The sequence below is a fragment of the Lagenorhynchus albirostris genome, chromosome 5, assembly GCF_949774975.1.
Source record: "Lagenorhynchus albirostris chromosome 5, mLagAlb1.1, whole genome shotgun sequence".
In the NCBI taxonomy this organism is placed as follows: Eukaryota; Metazoa; Chordata; class Mammalia; order Artiodactyla; family Delphinidae; genus Lagenorhynchus; species Lagenorhynchus albirostris.
The window spans coordinates 143353449-143374477 of record NC_083099.1 but is presented as its reverse complement, the minus strand read 5'-3'; the positions used below and the strand labels follow the sequence as shown (position 1 = coordinate 143374477).

General features: G+C 59.1%; 1 protein-coding gene across 3 annotated transcripts; it reads right to left on the bottom strand.

The window, feature by feature from the left end:
* Nucleotides 1-4795: 4795 nt before the first annotated feature.
* RRP1 (ribosomal RNA processing 1) lies at nt 4796-20677 on the bottom strand. 3 transcript variants are annotated; one of them, XM_060151027.1, is made up of 13 exons: nt 20442-20673; nt 19155-19237; nt 17897-17954; nt 16130-16215; nt 14599-14660; nt 12124-12253; nt 11971-12035; nt 11626-11762; nt 8559-8644; nt 7780-7877; nt 7613-7632; nt 6598-6708; nt 4796-5316 (listed from the first exon to the last, which is right to left on the bottom strand). In XM_060151027.1, exons 1-13 carry the CDS (start codon nt 20572-20574, stop codon nt 5090-5092), a joined length of 1296 nt encoding a protein of 431 aa, XP_060007010.1. In that variant the 5' UTR covers nt 20575-20673; the 3' UTR covers nt 4796-5089. The 3 variants fall into 3 exon arrangements, with proteins under 3 accessions (XP_060007010.1, XP_060007011.1, XP_060007009.1); XM_060151028.1 differs by having other exon boundaries at nt 20491-20623; XM_060151026.1 differs by lacking the exons at nt 4796-5316; nt 6598-6708 and having other exon boundaries at nt 6716-7632; nt 20442-20677.
* Nucleotides 20678-21029: the final 352 nt, after the last annotated feature.

The following is a 21029-nucleotide window of genomic DNA, read 5'->3' as shown; positions in this document are numbered from 1 at the left end:
GCGTCACCAGCTCCTGCCAGGCCCCAGGTGCTCTGGGGGCAGCAGGCAGGGCAGAGCCCAGGGCGGGGGTAGTGCAGCGTGAGGATCAACAGGGAAGCGCTGGCTGTGAGGCAGGGGCAGCCGGGCCAAGGGTCACGGTGGGGGGGGCAGCTGGTGGCAGGAAGAGCTGAAACATCTCTCCCTCCCCCTTCATCACCCTGAACCCCCCCCCCCAGGGAATTAGCAGCACCGCAGGGCAAGGCAGACCAGCCCAGACCCGGGCGTCGGGGGGTCTGGGCCCCCTTTCTGGCTCAGTCGACCCTGAGCTGCTCCCCAACAGTGCGGCGTCTTCTATCCTTTCACTCTCTGACAAACCTCCCAGGGCAAGGAAGTTTCCAGGGGCAGGAGAGGGAAAGGGCCCCTCAGTCTTCTGCTCCTGGGTCAAGCTCTGAGGGTTAAGACTCAGAAGAGAAAGAGGGACAGGACATGGGGACTGCGCGGGCGGATCCCCAGCCGGCCCCTGGGTGCCCACCCCTAGGCATGCACACCCCACGGTTCCCCTCCCCCAGTGTGGGTGGGCCTGACCTCGTCAGGCGAGCTGGAGCTGGGGACAAAGTCAGAGGTCCGAAGTGTGAGCATTTCTCCTGCCGGCCTTGGGCACGCGGCCAGGAGCCATGGGCAGTGCCTAGGAGCTCAGAGCCACTGCGGCTGACAGCCAGCAAGAAAACGGGGACCTTGGCCTCATCCTGCCAACAAGCAGTGAGCCGGGAAGGGGACCCGAGCCTCGAGTGTGGTGGCAGCCCCGCGACACCTGATCTCAGCCTGTGAGACCCCGAGCAGGAGCCCCACTACCCACGCCCTGACTCCTAACCTACAGAGCTGCCACGTCCACCGCCAAGTTTGCAGCAGTTCATGACGCGGCAGCTATCTCATACAGCATAGTCCTGCAGCTATCTCCTGCGAGACTGAATAAACGTTTAAGCAGGAAAGGGGGGAGGGGAGGGGGGAGGAAATAAGGGAGAGGGGGTGACTGCGGAGAGGGGCAGGGAGGTGGGCTGCCAGGGGCACGGGACACCCGAAGGTCTCAGGTCCAGCCAGGGAGCACAGCCCCCAAAACACCGAACGTCAAAACTGGAAATCATGCAGCTCGGACCCCCAAGCGAGATGGAGAAAAGGAAAGGGCGATCGGGGGCGCCGGGAGGTGTGCAGGCGCCCACGTGTGGCCGGACCCCAGGGGTTGGGGGCGGGCGCTGCCCTGGAACCACCAGGAGGGGCCGGGCGCAGACCGCCCACCTCCTGTCCTCTAAGGGCGCTGGGGCAGCTGTTGCAAGATGCTGCACAAATCCTAACTCGGGTGAGCGCCTCCCAGGAAAGGACACAGGTGAGGCTGGTTTCCATCGTCGCTCCGTCCTGCTGACACCAGCGGCAGGCCACCACCCACTTGTCAGGGATGCCCCGTGACGTCGCCTGATACCACTGGCCGCGCCCCATGTACAGATGAGGAAATAGGCCCAGAGCAGGCAGGGACTCTCCTAGGGAGGGACCAGGACCCGGTCTCAGCTGCTGGTGGGACTGTCCCCAGATCCACCCCACCCCACTACCCGAGGGGGGTCCCAAACGGCCCTGGCAGGTCCCTCCCCTGCGTGAACCGTCTGCAGCACACAGGCCCCCCCTCATGCCCACCCCTCCCGGAACAAGACCTTCCCATGCAGCCCTTAGGCTCCGCCTGGGCCAGAGCTACCCCCACTGGCGCTGAATCAAAGTAGTCGGCCTGGCTCCGACTGGTCCCGGCTACAACGGAGTTGTGGGCCACTGGAGTGTGTGACGAGCAAACAGGCTGACGTAAGCACTTTAAGAACTTCGGGCTGTTCTGGGCCTTTCTCAGCGAGCCAGGGCGAGGAGCCGAGAACCCCACGACACGACTGCCATCTCGCTGTCAGGACGAAGACCCGGGTCAGCCCACGTGGATTGGCACGTGGCGGGGGTGGCGGCGGTGGCCCCCGACCTAGCTCCAGAGCGACCAGCCAGTCTCCCGGGAAGAGAGCCTTTAGCGGAGCCGGTCATAACCGCAAAGCTATACAAACACACTTGCTGCTGGAAGCTCTTAGGTCACTCAGACACAGTGATATCTGTCCTAGACCCCAACTGCTCCAGGAAACTATAAAGAACGTCTTAGCCTGGTGGCCAATAATCTCATGGTGGGGGCCCCTGGTGGTCCAAAAGCCTCCCTCAGGCTTTCTCCCCTGAGCACAGGGTTTCTTTGGGGGTAAATGAAAATGTCCTAAGATGGACTGAGGCGACAGACACACAACCCTATGAATATACTAAGAACCACTGGATCGTACGGTCTGTAGAGTAAATCTCAATAAGAAAGACGAGGGGCCCAGAAGACCCTCACCCACAGCAGCTCTCCGGGGCCGCGCAGGGTCGGGCCCCCAAAGGAGCCAGTGCTCTCTGGAGACATGGCTGGCCCAGGGCTGGGGCTTCCTGCCGTAACGAGGGCAAGGGAGCGAGCGCCTGGGGAAGGGTCTCAGGAGCCGGCCTGAGGGTTCCCACCGGAGGCTGCGCTGAGCAGTAACGTAAGTGACAGTAAGGGATTACGTGTAACCACTGGATCAGACAGGAAACCTGGGCTGCTGACACGGGTCAATGAATAAGTGGAAGTTTGATGAGAAACTGGGCACCAGAGTTCCAGAGCCCCCTCCTATAACACTGTGTGAGCCCCCAGGGGGAAGGTCACTTTCTCAAGACCCCCCCTCCCAACTGCAGGGCAGGTGGAAACCCGGTGGCCTGGGCGGGACGGAGGGGGAGCCAACGTCGCTTCTGCGATGCTCCCGCCCAAGAGGGCCCATCCGCACAGCGGGGTATTTACTACTCAGCCATAAAGGGAATGAAATTGACACATGTCCCAAGGCGCATGAACGCTGAACACACGCTGAAGGAAGCCACACACTGATTTTCACTATCTGAAAACCGAGAAAGCAGTACAGAAAGTCGTTAGCGGTTGCCAGGGGCTGGGGCTGGGGCTGGGAGGGGCCCAGGCATCCTCATGGGTGAAAACGTTTCCTGGAGCGTGAATCATATCTCAACAAGGCGCTTAAAAAAACGATGCCCCCTTTGGAACACAAGCTTTCCTGGGGCACAATGGCTGGCGGTCGTATTTAATTTCCTCATTTTGCCCGATGGGAACGTTTCCTCACACCGGAAAAACACTGCCCATCAGAGCAACTGCAACCCACAGCCCACCAGTGCCCACAGCTACGTAACACGGTTACAGTTGAAGGATCCTGAAAACACGGGAGATGTTCATACAACGTGGCCTGAGAACAGTGACAGGAGAATGGCACTGGTTTAAGAACTGCAATCAGGAATGACTGCTGCTTCTTTCCCCCCAGAAACTTCTATAGTATGGCTGCTTCCATACTTTTTGATCAAAGGAATTCCAATAAAAAACAAAAAAAACACCTGCCCGCACCCACAAAACAGCGCTAATAGCAGCAGCGCCCTCCCTCCCAGGGTCCCAGCTGGGGAGGAAGTGACGGCTCGAGGGTCATCAGCCAGGTCACCTCGCCCGTTAGCCAGCCCTGCCCACCGGCAGTCTGTGGTGGACGTCTCCTGAAGCCGCTTTGGGGTGGTGAAAGGAATGTTCACGTACTGAGGCCTGGGGAAGTCGTTCTGGCTTATGCATGAGCTAACTTGCATCTGATGCGGACTAGAGCAGCCTGTTTGTGGCCTTTCAAACATACACTGTCCATCCGCTGTAATTATTAAAGAAGAGGGTGCACTGACCAGAAGAATGTCCATGCTAAACATAAAGGTGAAATGCCTCGCTTCCTGGGAGGCCGACGCTGGTCCCCCTTTGACGACAAGCCTCCCTCCCAGGTGCCAAGGCCACGCTGACTCGCTGTTACCTGCTGGTCTGGTTTTTTTTGAAACCTTGAAGGAATGTATCCCTGACCTGTTAATGTCCTTTGTTCTGACAAGATAGAAAACTGTGCTGCAAACCCTGCCTCTCCGGAGCAGTTCTCAGAGTTACGACAGGCTGTCTTCTGGGCTATAGTCCTCAGTCTGGCTCAAATAAAACTCTTTTCTATTCCTATCGTAGATTGTTTACTGATTATTTTCGGCAACGGGGAAAGGCACTTAAACTTTAAGGGACGCAGACTCTGGGACTTGTCACTACCCTCCCTACTCCTGCACCCCACCAGCCCCACTCACCTCGCAGCTGGACCAAAACGGGGTCCCCGGGCGTCTACTCCAGGGGGGCCGTGCTCACACACGGCTGGGCTTTGGAAACTGAGGTTCGGCTCTGGTCTCTACGGGTCCCCCCCAGGCTGGGCCTGTCGCCGGGCTGCACACACCTCGGCCCAGCAGAGGCTGGCCTGGCTGACTGAGGCAGCACGCACCCGTCACCCGGGCAGCCCTCGCCACGGCCACGGCCACAGCCCTGCCTGGGAGCCACCGGAGCCCACACGGCACTACGGCCCGTTTCTATTTTCCATCTAACTGGGACTCGGGCCAAGGGCTGAAACGGAATTCAAAGGAGGCGAGGGGAGGCGTGCAGGTGCCCACAGGGACCTCAGATCCAGCTCTGCCTCAGTCACGGACAAGGAGCGGGCAGGGAACCGACCCTCCTGCCCAAAGCACCGGTTCACCGTCAGCTCCCAGCCCGAGCTGATGAAGTGCATGTCCAGATGACGCTGGTAACCCTCGGCCTCATCTTGCCGAGTGTGTCTGAGGACCACGTCAACAGACTTCAGGTGCAAAACACAAACGCCCCCAGAGAACCCGCATAAACGCACCAGGGCAGGACGGGTTTGTAGGCACCGCGTGGCACTTTATTTACAGACACCCGGTGGGCAGCCGGTCCCCTGCCCGGGGAGGGTGCCTGCAGGGAGGCTCCAGTCCCGGGGGTCCGCCGGCCTGACCAAGGTCAGCACAGCCGCAGCACGTTCTGGGATGCAGGCGCTAAGTGAGGGCCCAACCCCCTTGAGCCCTGACCTCTGTCACTTCCCGACACAGTAAGTCGGGGAGCGGTCGGTGTCCAGAGTCTTGGGAACCCAGCCTGACTGTCCCGTCCCCTCATCCTCCCCGGAGCGCCTGGCGGACATCACTTCTGGCCCCCCAGGGCCCGCTTCCTTTTCGCCTTCGGCGCCTGGCCATCGGCCGCCTTCGCTCTGGCGCCCGCCCAAGGCCGCCGCCGCCTCCTGGGGGCCCCTCTCCTGCCACGGCCCCCGGGCTGCTCCCGGGGCACGGCGGGGTCGGCCCCTGCGCTCCGGCGCCGCCTCGCGGATGCCGGGCTCGGGTCTGGACGCGAGGCCTCCTCTGCAGCTCCCCCTGAAATGGCAAGGCCTAGTAAAGAGGCGGCGAGAAGGCCGGCTCCAGCCGCTGGGATGCTGACTGAGGTGCCGGCCCCAGGGTGGCAGAGGACACAGTGCTCGGCAGAGGCACCGACGGCCTCGGGGGTGGACCCGCGTCGGCCCCACGGAGGCCCGTGCCAGCGATGCTGTGAGTTCCACGGCCGTCAGGCAGGGAAACCTACTCGGGCTCCTGATGCCAGGGAGGCTGACCGGGAGGTGGGCCTTTAGGACGACTGGCATGAGGACAGAAGAGGAAGAAAGGGAACTGGGCAAAGGCAGGACATCCGGGGCGGGCGGGCCCAGGCTCAGTGCACGTGGGGCCAGAGGGTACGCTGGTCGGAAGGGGCAGCTGGGAAAGCAGGGCCGGGCCTCCCAGTCAACGTGACAGCCGACAGTCAGCGTCCAGGGCCCAGCCTGGCGCGAGTATGTGAGCCAGTCCACGCCCGCTAAGCGGCCCTGGTGTGAAACGAGCTGGACAGGGTTGGCCCGGGCCGGAGCAGGGGTGAATGGAGAGACCCTTCAAAGGGCACTTGGGGCCCAGGACTTGGGGCCAGTTGGCCACACACGGATGACACAGGAGGGATCTCGGTGGGGGGTGGAGCCACCGCCTCTCCCTCTTCCGTGTCCCCTTCCAGCCAGGGGTGCCTCCGGCTCCTGCCCCGCTCGGTGCTGTGGGCACAGCCCATCCCACTGCAGGGGGCAGCCCCAGTGGTCTACAGGGGGTACAGGGCTTGGGGTGTGCCGGGAGCGCACGACAGCCCTGAGCAAGGTCAGTCACGTTCTAACCACGGGCCCGTGGACAAGCTGGGGGAGGGAGGGGAGGGAAGGGGGAGAGGCGGGAAGGGGGGAGGGGAGGGAAGACGGGAGAGGGGGAAGCCTCTAAAATCAAGGAGGAGAGCGCAGCGAGGTTAGGGGCTCCCTGGAGGACGCCACGGGAGACGCAAGAGGAGGCACGGACCAGGTCAGATCAAAGATGGAAAAGGGTCAGGAAGAGGCACCAGACCGGAGCCACAGGGAAGGAGAGCGGGGAACGCAGGGAGTGGCCCATGGGCCAGACAGCAGAAACAGCCCCTGAGCAGCGGGGCGTCGGGCCAGGGCACCACATCTCCAGGACACAGGGGCAGTGGGCGCTGGGGGGCAGCAGGCTGGGGAGGGGGAATCACGCCTGGAAACAGGCCTCAGTCACAGATGACATGAGCGGGGAGCACAGAACGCAGGTAACGAAGCCCCAGGCCAGCAGCCCACCCACCAGGCCTACCTATCTTGTTCTGCAGCTGGGATTCGGACAAGCGCTTCTTCATCCTCACCCGTCTCCCACCCCGCGGATTCCTGTAGGCTTTTTCTGGGATGTCGTCCTCGGGGAAGAGGCCTAAAGACCAAGGCGGGCCATCAGGAGGCTGTGGGCTGGGAGGCTACGGTCAATGCGTCCACTGCCACCAGCACCACGGCCACGAGCTCCGGGCAAGGAGGCCCCAGCCGGACTCCGCCGCAGCTGCGGGCAGCTCACTGGGCACCAATAGACGGCGCCCGGAAGAGCCGGTTCCTGGAGCGCTGGGACACGTCTTGCTCCATCCTACAGACGCTTATGTTGGGAAGGGGCAGGTGACCTTTCTGGGTCCCGGTGGGTTGGAGTCACACAGGTGTGTGCTTCAGTCTAAGCCCACCAGATGCACCCAGTATTCATGCGTTCCACTGAATGTAAATTTCACCTAAAAAACACAACCCCAGCGTGAAGTATTTGGGAGTACAACCTGACTGAGGGGTGGGCGGGGGGAGGAAGAAACACGGTAAAACAAGGACACTAAATTGATGGCAGAACCGAGGTGGCGGACATGCAAGTATGCACTGTAAAATCCTTTTCGACTTTGCCACGTGTCTAAAATTTTTCATAATGAAATGTTGGGGGAAAAACGCTTACATCTTCTACCTTAAACCTTCTAGGAAACCGTCTTTCAGAACAAGCCACGCCGGCTCCGCCAGCCACACACCGAGAAGTGGAGCTGGGCGCTGCAGCGCTGAGCAGCAGGGCGGCAGGCCTGGGCACTTACTGGAAATGCAGGTTCTCGGGTGCCAGGTCAGCCCCTCCCGCACACTCAGCCCTGAGATCCCCCGCACTTCACTAGGACAAGGGCCGCAGAGGCCCGCAGCCTGCCTCCCCCGGAGAAACACCACCTCCGGCCTCTCTGCACCCATCCATGCTGTGGGAGAACACGCCACCCGATCCACTCCCAAGAGGACGAGATGCCGTCTAGGCCTGGCGGCCCAATGCTCACCTTCCGAGAGGGCCTGCAACCTGAAAGAACGAGAGAGGGTCACCCGCCACGGCCTCTAGAGAGGGGGGAGCCGCCCCCGGGAAGCCCCTTCATGCCCGAGCTCTGAAGATGGCTGCCCTCCCACCTGGGTGAGGCCACCAGAGAGCGGAGGGCCCGGGGCTACTCACTTCCGGATGACTTTGTAGAGGCGCTTCCGGTTCTGCGGAGGGGTGTCCCGGCGACTGGCCATCTCGAACAGTCTGTTGGCAACGGCCTCGTAGTCGAACTGTTTCACAGACAGACACCGTGGAGGCCAAAGTCAGCCCCCGCAGGTGCTCCCAGGACGGGAACCAACAGAGAGAAAGAGCAGGAGGACCACAGGCCAAGGCTGTGCCCCAAGGTCCCCCGCTGCTCCGCCCCTCCCCCCGCAAACGCTGTCCCCAGCACACGCGGCAGCAGACGCTCCAGGGCAGCGCCGCCCAATGGATCACGAGGGTCGCGAGGTGAGCCTCTGCACAACTGTAATCCCTCCAGGAGAAACAAGTAAAATTAATCTGATAAATTTAACCCAGGCTACCTAAAATGTTATTAATTCATCAACTTCTGAAATGTATCAGGAAGGACCCTATGTGTCCAACTCGCCTGAAGTCACAGATCCTGTCCGCTGAGCTCTGACCCCGAGTGGGGACCCAAAAACACCCCACTCAGCAAGCGTCACCCTGGCGGCCCCAGCGCCCTCGCCCTCGAGGGGAGCCGCAGGCAGACCTGGGGCAGCTGTCGAGCGGTGAAGCCGGAGCCAGGCCTCCCGGCGCCCAGCCCCCAACTCCACTTTCAACAAATCTGCGCTTCTTCCTGCAGACGAGGCTCCAGGGCACCTGTGTTCCTCCAAGCCCCGGTTGGACGGATGCCACCCCGCTCTGCCTTCCAGAGGCCGGGAGCTCAGCCTACGCGGGGCCTGGCCACCCACCTGCAGGACGGTGCCGGCGCTGTCCTCCTCGTCGTCGTCGCCCCACTGCTCCTTGCCCGGGTCAGGCTCAGCCCCACTGACGGAGCCTAGAACGAAAGGGCCCCAGGGACTCAGACACGCCTGGTGCCGCAGGTGTCACGGGGCCCCAGCACCTGGGAACCAGAAGCCCTGCCTGCCAGGGCCCACACCTGGGCACAGGAGCCCACAGCACGGGATAGCAGGGGCCCCGACGGCCTCCCCCCGAGGGCAGCAGTGCCCACACTGGCCTGGAAACGGGGGAGCCGTCTCAGAGAAGGTGGGGCCCGACCAGTCCAAAAAGGGAAACCAGGAGGGGATCATGAATGGGCATCTTAGGCAGCAATCACAGGAAGTACCAGGATGGGGAAAAAGGGCGGCTGGTCCAGCCACGGGGCAGCCTGGATGGAGGGGCGACGGGAGATGAAGCTTCGCGTGAGGAAGCTTGTGCTGGCCAGACACCTGGGGCCCTGACATCACTACCTAAGAAGACAGGTTCGGTCAACAGGTGACCGAGAGGGACAGGCATGTGTGGCACAGAATGACGACAGCAGGGCTGCAGGCAGGCCCTAGGCCGCCATGCGCCCCTGGGTCAGCCTGTGCCGGCAACTCGGGCTACTGAGGAAGAGGAGGAGGGGAAGGGGGAGCCAGGAAGGACGTCCAAGACAGCTGGACAGTGTGGCCGGGGTGCTGACCGACGAGAAAGCCCAGGGGTGCGCCAGCAAGGGCACGGGAGTCAGAGGCCACAGAAGTCAGCCCCCGCTTCTACCATCAAACTACCTTCCACGAGGGCACAGGACCGGCCAGTGGGGAAAGGACTGTCCCTTCAACAAATGGTGGGGGGGACACTGGACATCCCCGTGCAGAGGAATGAAGGTGGACCCTTACCTACCATCATACACTAAAATTAACTCAAAATGGATCAAAGACCTAAAGAAACAATAAAACTCAGAGGAAAACGTAGGGCAAAACCTTCAGGAGATTGGATTTGGCCATGATGTCTTGGATATGATGCTGAAGGCACAGGTAACAAGAAAAATTAGACAAACCAGACTTGATTAAGAACTTTAAATTTTGTGCATCAAAAGGGACTAGCAACAGAGTAAAAAGGCCACCCACAGAGCGGGAGAAGATACTGGAAAATCAGGTATCTGGGGAGGGGTTATTACCCAGAATACAAGAACTCCTAAAGCTCAACAACAAAAAAATCTGACTCAAAAATGGGCAAAGGACTTGAACAGACATTTCTCCAAAGATACATGGACGGCCAGTAAACACATGAAAAGGTGTTCCCAATAATCATCAGGGAAACGCACATCAAAACCACAATGATACTACTTAGCACCCACGAGGACGGCCACTACCAAAAAAAGACAACAACAAACACTGGCGAAGGTGTGGAGAAGCTGGAACCCCTGTGCACTGTTGGGGGGCATGTAAAACAATGCAGCCGCTGTGGAGAACAGTATGGCAGTTCCTAAAAAGTTAAACACAGAAGTACCATACGATCCAGCAATTCCACTTCTGGGTATAGACCAAAAAGAATTGAAAGCAGAGTCTCAAAACAGATATCTGTACACCCATGTTCACAGTGGCGTTAACCACAACAGCTAAAACGTGGAAGCAACCCAAGACTCCATCTACCAATGAATGGAGAACAAAATGTGAAATACATACAATGGAATATTATTAGGTCTCAAAAAGGAGGAACGTTCTGACACATGATACGGCATGGATGAACCCTGAAGATGTTATGCTGAGTGAAATGAGACAGACGCAAACACAAATACTGTCTGATCCTACGGACATGAACCAGAGTCATCAACAGTCAGACTCACAGAGACAGGAGGCAGAACGGTGGGTGCCGGGAGCTGAGCTGGGCAGAGGGAGGAACTGGGAGTGTTCAACGGGGACAGATTCACTTTGGGAAGATGAAAAGTTCTGTGGATGGACAGCGGTGATAGCTGCACAACAAGTGCACTTACACGTGGTCAAGGTGGGAAACCTTACGTGTATTTTACCACAACAAAAGGCAAGAGCAGAAAAGTCCTGAAGCTGGTGGACAACACACACCCCTAAAGCCACAGCATACAGTGCACAGGTCACCCAGAGGACAGTCACGAGACCAGATGGCGAACCACGAAGACCCACGTTAGCATCAAGGTGGACAGGCCAGCCTGGGCACCACTGATGCGGAGCCCACAGGCCCTGCCCCCAGAGGGACGTTCACAAGTGCTACCTCTACTCATTCATTCACCCACTCACTCACTCATCCATCGCGATCTAGCGGCGCCCCCTCCGTGCCAGGCGCTGCTCTGAACACCAGGTACACAGCATGGCCAAGAGTCCCCATCCTGGCAGAGTTGACATCCGGTGGTGGAAGCCAGGCCAGAAAGATCAACAAGTGATTTATGTAACTTCAAGTGACTTATGCCAGAAAGTGAGAATCACCATGGAAACACCCAGTGAGTAACGCAGGGTAGGCACTGGGAGGCTGCACTTTTTTTTTTTTTTTTTTTTTCGGTACGCGGGCCTCTCACTGTTGTGCCCTCTCCCGTTGCGGAGCACAGGCTCCAGACGCGCAGGCTCAGCGGCCATGGCTCACGGGCCCAGCCGCTCCGCGGCATGTGGGATCTTCCCGGACCAGGGCATGAACCCGTGTCCCCTGCATCGGCAGGCGGACTCCCAACCACTGCGCCACCAGGGAAGCCCTGGGAGGCTGCACTTTAAACAGGGTGGTCAGGGTAGGGCCTGGAGGGACAGAGGGCAGAGACCCTGCCAGGGAGGGGAGAGCAGGGCAGACGCCCCGGGGCAGAAGCAGAGCCCAGGAAGCCATGAGAACGCGGACGGCCAGGGGGCTAGGGTTAGGAGAGTGAACAACGTGTGTGCTTGTTCCCAAGGTCATCCTGGCTGCAGAGCTGAGCACGGACTTCGGTGGGGCGGGCAGAATCGAGGGGACGGGGCAGGAGGTGAAGGCAGGGCTCCTGCAGAGCCACTGTGGGCTCAGAGCAGGGCAGGCCCGTCGTCCCGATGAGATGAGCACGGTCCTCACCTTCAGGGGGCTCCCTGGACGGCGTGTCTCCATCCCGCTCCTCTGCCAGTTCCTTCATGAGATCCTCGATGGCCAGCGGGGCCTGTTCCACAAGCGCCTCAAAGATGCCTCGAGTGATGTTGTGCAAAACCAGGGAGCTAAGGGGCAGCCGCACCGCAGCCACCCGTCAGGCTGGACCCTCCAGGGAAGAAACACTGCCTCCCTGTGCCCGTCTCTCCTGACCCCAGCCCCTCAGCCCCGCTGGCCCCCCTGCTGGCCCGCTGTGAGCACACAGCATTTCCTAAGGGCAGCCCCCTTGGGGACTCAGCAGAACAGAAGAGGCGCGCAGGAGGGAACCGCACTCACTCCTGAGTCCGGGCGGCGACCGTGCAGAAGGGCCCAATGAGCCTGAGGTTCTGGTCCGCCGTCAGCTGCGGGGACAGAGCGGGGGCTCAGCTCCTGGGCCTCAGGCCCCCAAGCAGCCTGGCTGCTGCCCTCACCCTGCCGCCCACCACCTACCTCGTGGGCGCCCACTTTGGTCAGCTCCTCCAGGAAGATCTCGATGAAGTGGCTCTTCACTCCGTTGGGGGCCTGGCTGTCGGGGTGCAGGATCTCTGTCATCAGCAGCTCCAGCAGCTGCTCGGTCTGTCTGGGGCAAGAAAAGGCAAGTCCAGCAGCAGCACGAGGGGCAACAAGGCGATGGGTTCACTCTGCCTGAGCAGGGGGCTCTGACGGGACAGTCACAGGCAGATGCCCCGTCCACCAACACAGGAGGACCCAATGACCTGGGTCTGTGCCGGTACAGAGGACTCCTGCGAGTGCGGATCCACGGGCAACGGCCAGGACCACGACACACGGCAGGACTGAACCTCGGCTATAAAGCAAGAGCCCACCGTGGCTGGTGTCCCTACTGTCCCCGCTGGGAACTGCGCGGGAAGGCTCCCCAGGACAGAGCAAACGCAAAGGGAGACGGAGGCCAGAGAAGGGGACAAGTTTGCCTCCCGGGTCCTGCTGGACCGGACCCGTGGATGGTCACACGTCACGTCAGACCTCACCCAGGCACGTGGGTCTCAACGGTCTCAGAGGCCTGGGGAATCCCAGATCAGAGAGCTCCAGAGACCGGTCTTTAGTGGCCCAGATGCACCTGCAACTCCTGGGTGCTTGTTAATGTACAGATCCCTGCACCTGAACCGTAAAGCACGTATCCTTCAAAAAGCTCCCTGGACGATGCTGCTGCTGACAACACCGGGGTGCCTTCCATGGCTCAGCGGAAGGGAGGCAGGCCAGGGGCCAGAGACCTCCGCTGCCAGGCTGCTGACAGTCACCTTCACACAGACAGGAATGTTACACTTACAGCCTGCTACTCTTAAGAACGGAGAAGGGCTAGAAGAGCAGATACAGCAAGCAGGACTGGTTATCCCAGGGCAATGGGAGGCTACCAGTTGCTGCAAAAGGGTCTCTGTGCTGAATTACCAGTGACAACGAGGATGGACCTACTTTCATGGTAACAACCACACCCCCAAGCCCAAGATTAACAGAAAGAAAATCGTCCCTTTAACACTGAACCTGCTTCAGTCACTAGCCACCCCCCGGATAACACAATCCTACATCCGGAAATGAGTTAGACTCCCAGGTCTTCACGGAACTTTAAGGATGAAAATCACTAAAAGAGGCACCCTTGCCCTAAATGTAGAGTTACCCACAGTCGTTCTCAACCTATAACAGTAATTCCAGTAACTGCAGGCCAAATCCTGCTGACCTTTTATGGGGGCGGGGGGCTGCTCTTCAGAAGATGAGGCGGCCCTAGAATAACGCGGCCGTAAGCTGCACGCTCTAGGCTGGCAGCTATTCTGACATCTGGGTCCTAGATTTATTATCCTTGGGCTGAAAAATAAACTCCTTTACCATCACTTTTTAATCACAAACAAATTCAAAACACACTGTTTCTAAGCCCTCGCCCCCAGTGCCCGCCCTCCCCAAACCAGGCAGCACCAGGACACTGATATGAGACGTTTTTGACACATTCTCAGTAAAATAAATAAGCAGCCGGCTACACCTCTTTTGGACCATGCAATTAGGCAACACTTTAGAAGTATCGATAATTGTCGGGGAGTCCCCTGGTAGCCTAGTGGTTAGGATTCCGCGCTTTCACTGCCGTGGCCCGGGTTCAATCACTGGTCGAGGAACTGAGATCCCACAAGCCGCACACTGCAGCCATAAGAAATATATGTTAAAAAAAAAGCAATTGTCTGCTGGAGTTAAAATTGCTTTTCAATGTTTATAAAAAGTTTCCTGAGTTCTTTACAATGAACATCCATCACTCTCGTAAGTAGAAAAAAGGGGTTTTTTTAAATTTTAATTAATTCCAAAAACTTTAAAATGTAAATGCTCAGAAACCCACTTTCTGTTGTGATCTCAGACTGCCCCCGAGGTTTCGAAACCTGCTGCTGTAACCTGGATGCAGAGCCTCAGGCGAAGGGGCAGGTCCAGGCTGCAGGAGCCCCGCCCCTGCTTGGTCTCCAGGAGGGGTTGTGGGAGGAGCTAAGACGCAGCAGAGCCCAGCCCAGCCCAACCTGAGGATCCCACCCGGCTGCCAGGTGCCAGGGGAGGCCTGAGGTGAGCCAGAAAACACAGGCCCTTACAGTTTGGAGGGACACACACAAGCACCACTGTCAAAAATGTGAAGTCTGGACGGCTCAAGTATTTGCAGAGCTAAGAGCAATGACTGCCGATGACAGAGCTGAAGGTGCCAGGTTTACGAGAACAGCTGCTCAGCTGCGCCTCCTTTGGTGAGGACTTAGTTCTGATCCAGTAAGAACTCACCGTCAAGGCTGAAACAAACATTCCCACGAACAAGTGCACAAACTTCATTTTAAAAATGCCTTTGTTTCCAGCACTAAGTCACCCTTCAACACAAAGCTGACAAATGAGTAGAGGAGAGACCCAGACCGGCCCGAGTGGCACGGCTGCCACAGGCCGCTCTGGGACACTGACCTCTCGTCCCATCCGCGCGTCTTCAGGGCCTTCAGCGACTCGTGCAGGACCATCCGCATGAGCTGTGGCACAGGAGACCCCGTTAGTGGCACCACCCAGACCTCTGCCCCGGGTCGTCTGGGCACCCCACTGCACATGGCAGGCCCTGGAGAGCTGCTGGGGACCTGGGCCTGCGGGAGGCGCCCAGCCTCCCACGAGTAGCAGGACGTCGGGCTCACAGCAGGGACACGGGGAGTGACCACGCACACAATCGGCGGCTGCGAGGGACGGGCTTGTTTCCAGAGTGAAAACGGGACGACGTGGAGCTCCCCCAGGAGAGCGGAGCCTCGGAACCACCAGGTCTGCGCCGGAGACTGTTTCCTCTGAGCCCCCCCGAGCTTCTCCCCACCCGAGGGAGAAACCAGTTTCCTTCTCTGCCCACAATCCCCGGCACAGTGGCTGACTGCCCGGTTTCCCTACCTGCCGGCATGAACCCAACAAGCCTGCAGGGGGAACCCGTAGTGGTGAAAGGCGACAGAGGACACCTGTGGTGCCGCCAGGAAGACCAGCCTCTAGAGCAGGGCTGCGCTGCCAGACATGGCCACAGGGGGGTCGTAGGAAACAGGCCACGGACAGCAGCAGAACCCCTGACCTAAGGCCCAGCACTGCATCCTGGGACACAGCCCCTCTGAATTATGAGCGGGCGTTCTATAACCGTGCGAAGCCCGGCGCCCGGCCCCCCACCTGCCCACACGCATCAGCGCCGTCCTCCTTCTCTCCTGAGCTCCGCGCTCACCCACCAGCTGTCCTCACTTTAACACCTGGTGTTACACACACATGGTGACCGCGTAACCCTGGACTGAGATGGAGTGGGTGGCTGGCCTGAGGGGCAGATCACGGGGACCTGTGCTCAGCGAGGCCTGGCTGCTGCCCCATCCAGTGTCCACATCGGGCCACCTGCTCTCGGACAGCAGCACTCATCTGGGGACTGTCCCCAGTCCCAGGGGACAGCAGCGCAGTAACAAAGGTGCAGCTCAACAGGGGCGGCAGCAAGACACAGTCCAGTTTTCCCTGCACTTCTGAGCGCAGATCAATAACCTAAATTCACCAGAATGCAGCGCAGGAAAGGAGAGAGACAAGGAAGATTCTGCACGCTACTGTGTAAACTGTCCCTGCCCAGAGAAAAACACCTTCCAAAGCCGGCCCCCCACGAGCAGACCCAGGGGTCTCTGTCCAGGGCCCAAGCTCTAAGCTCTGCTTTCACGGCAGCAAAGCAGCAAGGGCTTCGCCACCGAGTCTCCCCCAGGGGCAACTGTGACCCTCCTCCCCTGAACCGACAGTCTGTGCAGAACCCCGGCATGCGCACCCCACGTGAGGCCGAGGCTCCCCTCACGGCCCAACGAGGCTCACAGGGAACAGACCGCAGGGCGCCCGCCACCCAGCAGCCTTGGTCCTTGGCACTGCTGGGGCAGTGGGGGCTCAGGGGCCGGGATGCTGGACGCCGTGCCCCAGCACCGCAGGGACCCCGGCGGGGGGCAGGCAGCTTCCTCACCGTGTAGAACTTGTCCAGGCGCAGCCTATCGATGCCCATCCACTCGCGGTTCATGGTTTGCCAGAATGTCTGAAGGAACAGGTGCTCTGGTGGAAAGAAAAGGCCAGAAGAGAGTCAGGGGTGGGGGCAGGGGAAAGCGGCAGCTGCCTGGGGAGGGGAGGGGAGGGGAGGGGCCGTGAAGAAGCCCTGTCAGGACGTCGCATGGCACCGGCCTCGGGGGTGCTGAACCCCTGAGTGTGCTGAGCTGACAGCAGTGCTATGGATTTGGCTTAAAACCGGGGCTTTTAAGAACCTTGGAAAGAAAAGCAAATCCCAGCTACAACCGCAAACTGAAGCCACAGCCTCTGAAGACCAGGCAGAGAGCACTGGAAGCCCCCACAGCACGAGAAGCAGCGCTCGGGCCGCCTCTCCCCATGCAACCACTGCCACTGCCCCCCCTTGGCTGGGGCTAAGGACCCTGCCCGGCACCCACGCCCTGCCCCAGCACTCGCCCCACTGAATCCACTCACCTGATCAAACACAAAACCCTGCCATTAACAGTATGTCAGAACCGGAGTGCTGCGGGCTCAACCAGGTCCCCAGCCCATACCTTGAATCCCTAACCCCCAATCCCTCAGAATATGACTTTATTCGGAGACAAGTCTTTCCAGAGGTGGTTAAGGTAGAAGGTCACTGGGGTGGTCCTGATCCCATCTGACTGGTGTCGTTCAGAGATGAGGACACAGACACACACAGAGGGACGACCACGTGAGGACACAGGAGGAGACGGCCGTCTGCACGCCCAGGAGAGAGCCCTCGGGAGGGACACAGAGGGCCCCCCCCTTGTCTTTCCATGTTTATTTATTTATTGTCTGGCCTGCGCTGGCTCTTAGTTGCGGCGCTCGGGCTGTTCACTGTGGCATGCGGACTTCTTACTGCAGCACATGGGATCTGACCAGGGATGGAACCCGAGCCCCCTGCCTTGGGAGCGCGGAGTCCTACCCGCTGGACCACCAGGGAAGTCCCCAAAGGGCACCTCTTACCTCCCACAGGACAGGTCTGCGTTCACTACCTCATTCAAGTGTCACCAAGTGAACGCTCTGCACCTGGCCCTCTACTGAGCACAGAAACGCTTCTGGAGGTTCTTAGAAGGTAAAAGTTATAGAGAACAGATCTCCTCCAGTGATTACTCAAACGCAGTTACTGTAACTGCACGCTCCCTACTTCTGACTACTTTGCCAGCTTAGGCATAACCGAACTAAACCCACCCACACGGCCAGGGCACCGCCAGCAACGGTCCCGGGGTCCATGCCAGTGACGCTGCCCAGCCCTAGCTGCCCTCGGAGCAGGGCAGGGGGTGTCGCAGATGCGGGCGCCCAGGCCCCACCCCCAGAGCTTGACCGAATGGGACCAGGGTCTAGACATCAGGATTTCTAAAGACACAACGGGCAGGCCGCAGGGCTGCGAACGGCTGACGTTGGTCAGAACAAGGACGCAAGAGTTAGAAAGATGCTCTGCAGGAACCTCACCACCATCAGGTGAGACTCAGTCAGACAGCTGCGGACACTACACCGCTCTCCTCTGTAACTCTGAAATATGAGGGTTAGCCCTCTAGACGCCTGAACTGAGTCTACTCTGGGCAAGTGAGCGAACATGTGCAGGACAAACAGAACAGCATCTCCCACGTCAGCACCAGCAGACGCCAGCTGGGACGGGGCCCTCACTCCCGCTCTCAGAACACAGGCCTCGTGTCCAGGGGCTGGGCGCGACCATGGCGGGGATACTCACGTGCCTCTGTGGTCTGGAAAGCGTGGATGAGCTGGGAAATGGTCCTGCCAAGTTCCTCCTGCGCAGGAAACAGAACAAACGCCCTCAGTCCTGAACAAACGTGATCCTACAGCAACGAGCAACGGCAGTAAGACAGACATTCAACTGTCCTCACTCGTCACGGGGTCCGGCTCCACGGGGCCTCGCAGCCCCGCAAGCATGGGGTTTGCAAGTCTCACACTGGCCGCGAGAGGCCTCCCCTGAAGGCCAGGGCCCACAGGACCTCACAACAAGCAAGGGCAGGGGCTGCCCGCATGACCGATGCTGAATCCTGAGCAACGGAGGCTGACAAAGGAAGGGGCGGGAGAGCAGGAGCCTGGGAGCACACAGCCACCTGACCAGCAGAAAGGGGGCTGATGAGACCCCTGTAAGTTACCAGCTGCGCCTGTGTCACTGTGCCAGGCATCACCTAGTGCACTGGCTAAACAGACGATTCCAGAGCCTCCCCCGAGAGCTTCTAGTTTATCAGGCATGGAATACAGCGCAGGAATCTGCATTTTAAATAAGTACCGTCACCACCCAGGTGATTCTGACCAGTAAACAATTCCCGCTGGGAAACACTTCTAAAAAGACTAGTATCTTAGGGCAGTGAAACTACTCCGCAAAATACCACAATGACGACGCACGTCATTGTATATTTATCCAAACCCACGGACTGTGCATCACCAAGAGTGAACCTTAAGGTAAGCTATGGACTCTGGGTGATGATCACGTGCCATGTAGGTCCACGGACGGTGACAAAGGTCCCACTCTGGTACGGGTGATAACGGGGGAGGCTGTGCTTGTGGGGGGGGAACCTCAGTAGCTCCTCCTCTCATTTTGCTGGGAACCCAAAACTGCTCTGAAGAATAAAGTCTGTTTTTCTAGAAAAGGCTAGCAGAAAAAATGCTCGTCTCAGAAGACGTGAATTCCATCCCCTGGTTTCCAGCATTTCAGCACTTCATTGCCATCTCTGACAAACACAGAGCAGACAACCCGGTTTTCAGCCATGACGCCGCTGGCATTCAACAGTGTTGCTGCGGTGCTCAACTCAGCAAGCGCAGACTCACTGTAACCCAAGGCCCCGGCCCCTCCGGCCATCAAAAGCACAAAAAGGATCGAAGCTGTAAAACTTTGCCCAGCATGTCTGCAGTAGTAAAATGAGGGTCGACGACGTGCTCGCCTGTCCTCCCACTGTTCCTGCTGCCCCAGCTCCCTCTGTACCCTCCCAGGCACTCACCTGGAGGAGGGGCTTGTCCTGCATCCACATACAATAGAACAGTCCTTTCCACACCTTCAGCAGCTCGTCATGAGTGAAACCACCTGCACCAAAAACAGCAACGCTCAGAACAGATGAACCCTGCTTTTTAGTGGCAGAACACAGCCAGAGAAATGTGAACGCCTGAACTAGACCGAAGTCATCTCACCGTAAAGGTACCCGGCCCTCCCTCTCAAGCCATCCTCCCAACTCAGAACCTGCTGGGCCTGTGGCTGGCAGGACTCCCCCAGATAACTGTCATTTCATTCACTGAATAAACATTTGCCGAGAATCTACAAGTAACAGGCGCTCTACTCCATTTCTGTCGATTCAAAATTTAGTGAAGCGCCATTTCCTGGTCTGGCTGGTGTCTACTCAGGTGAGTCTGCTGGCAACAATTCACCCGGCGTTACACCTGGGTTTGGTGCACTTTTCAAATTTTAAAATTACAAGTTACCTCATTCAGGGTCGTTATGAAAGCAGATACTGAACATATAAAATCACCCAACAAGTATGTGCTGAGGTCCTAACCACGTGTCTGGCACCCTGTTCCAGAGCAGTGGTTCTCAGACTTAGCAACAGGATCACATCACCCGGAGGGCTTCTTAAAACGGATTTCTGGCCCACTTGTCAGAGTTTCTGATTCAGCAGTACGGGGATGGGACCCAAGAATTTGCATTTCTAACAAATGTCCACGTGATGCCGAAGCTGCTGATGGGGCCACGTTTTGAGACCCACATTTTGAGAATCACTTAAGAAGCATGTTCTCTGAGGACTGTACACTACGTGAAACTCAGACGACAACCCAATAATTACACAAGAAAAAGACTACCAACAGTAATAAATGCCGCTCTGAGGAAAAAACACAGGGTGCCCAAACAGTGGGTAGCAGGGATAGCGGGATATATGGGTTGACGCGGGGACCGGTTCCCAGAGGAAGGCAGGTCTTAACTGCGAAGAGGAAATAAGGCGCTGGGGAGGCGGAGCCTCCGCATAGGGACGCGTGCCCACCGCAGCAGGAGGTGAGCGCCGCGCACCTTCAGGACAGCCAAGGTGAGGAAGGGGCGGAGGGCCAAGCGCTCAGGCGGGAGCACGAGCGGGAAGCGGGAGACGGGTGGAAGCACCGCCGCAGGCCCCGCCCACTCGGCCCGACCACGTGGAGACTCCACGAGGTTGGAAGGTCCCCTAGCCCGGGTGGCCGCCCCGCGACCCCCACCCGGCCCGTCCGCCGAGGCGCCCCCTCCCACATGCCGCCAACCCCGCGCCCACCTTCGGCCCGCTGAGTCCTGGCGACAATGTATTTCCGGAGTTTCCTCACCGCCCGGTCTCGGGTCACCTGCTCGTTCCCTGCCAGGCGCTGCGCCAGCTGGATTTCTGGCGGAAGCTGCACCCGCGGACCCATGGCGACCGCGCCGAGACCCCAGGGTATCAGTTACCGCACCGCTTCGCCTGGGCGCACGACGTGACGTCACATGACCGCGCCGGCTTCTGCCAGGCGCCGCGTGACATCACACGCCCGCGCCGGCCTGTCTTGGACTCAGCGTGACGTCACGCGCCCGCGCCGGCCTCGCCCGGGCCGCACGCCACCGTCCTCTAGTGGCCGGGCCCGGAATGATAAATCCATCTGGCTCTGCCTCGGCGGATAGTCTCTCTGGACACAGGCAATTAGAAGGAGGTCATTAGCGTTTGCCAGCCTTTGGGGAGTTGGGGGGTGCCGTAGTTTTCCCCCCCGGCTGCTGAGGGAAGGCACTTCCTTATTAAAGAACGCCAGCGAGCACAGGCAGAGGAAAGCCCCCAGTGAATCCAGTGAATGTTGGGTCAGCCAAGGTCATCACAAAATGCCACGACGCGGGGGGC